Raw genomic sequence first — 879 nt, 5'->3', positions numbered from 1 at the left:
ATATCAGCAGGCGATGACCTTTGACCTGCGCCTGCTTGCGCGTGAATAATATTAGTCAGCGTGTCGCTACTATACTACTTGTGTTTCATCTTTTCAAACACTTTGTCCATAGAAGAGAGAGAAGAGAATTGAACGTGAGAAAACGTACCCCACTCCGTGATAGTGCACGTCTAAATCCGGCTGGTTGAAGTACAAGGTAACCAGGTCAAGGTCGTCACGTGACAGCCACGTGATCACTGTGTCCACTCGCTCCTTCCTTCGTAGAAAAAAGAAATATGGGAATAAGAATTTTTAGCAGAACTTTTACCGCAATTTTCGACCATCATAGTACTTAACCTTTAGTATCCGATGTAACACAATTCAAACTGCTGCATTTAGCCCATATGGGTAGGGACATGCAAATAAAGATCATCATTATGCAATTTACCAACTAATATTTAACTTTCATGCAAATATGAGTATATGGCGCCAAATGATAGTCACTCAGGCAAATTCATCAACATGACAGAGAAAGCTGTTGGATGTCCCTGCGTTGAAGGATGACATACCAGTCCTCCATTGTGTTTGTTGTCGTCGCCATGGGAACGATCTTGTCAGCGCGCATCCCTTTGATGGCCACACTCCCCCCGGGAAAGAAGCACGTGCCCACCCGTTTGCCTTGTCTCTTGGCCGTTATCCAGATGGGCTCTGCCCCTGCATCCATCCACCTGCTATTGGTCAGACTGTCCGGCCAATCAATGCGCTCCCCCGTAGTGACGTCATAGCAGACGTTGTGGATCACCCCATGGCTTTCAGGGTATTGTCCTTAAATGGTAAAAAAAGCGATGAAATTTGTGAAAGCCGTGCAACAGCAGAGCGAAGTTTTATCTACAAAAAATA

General features: G+C 45.3%; 1 protein-coding gene across 1 annotated transcript; it reads right to left on the bottom strand.

Annotated features, from left to right (window-relative positions):
* Nucleotides 1-93: 93 nt before the first annotated feature.
* LOC118422223 (ectonucleotide pyrophosphatase/phosphodiesterase family member 7-like) lies at nt 94-824 on the bottom strand. Its single transcript, XM_035829740.1, has 2 exons — nt 549-824; nt 94-256 (listed from the first exon to the last, which is right to left on the bottom strand). The coding sequence occupies exons 1-2, from the start codon at nt 701-703 to the stop codon at nt 94-96; spliced, it is 318 nt and encodes a 105-aa protein (XP_035685633.1). The 5' UTR covers nt 704-824.
* Nucleotides 825-879: the final 55 nt, after the last annotated feature.

This window comes from Branchiostoma floridae, chromosome 9 (genome assembly GCF_000003815.2).
Source record: "Branchiostoma floridae strain S238N-H82 chromosome 9, Bfl_VNyyK, whole genome shotgun sequence".
Taxonomy (NCBI): domain Eukaryota; kingdom Metazoa; phylum Chordata; class Leptocardii; order Amphioxiformes; family Branchiostomatidae; genus Branchiostoma; species Branchiostoma floridae.
The sequence above is the reverse complement of the archived record's forward strand: the minus strand, read 5'-3'. Positions and strand labels throughout refer to the sequence as shown.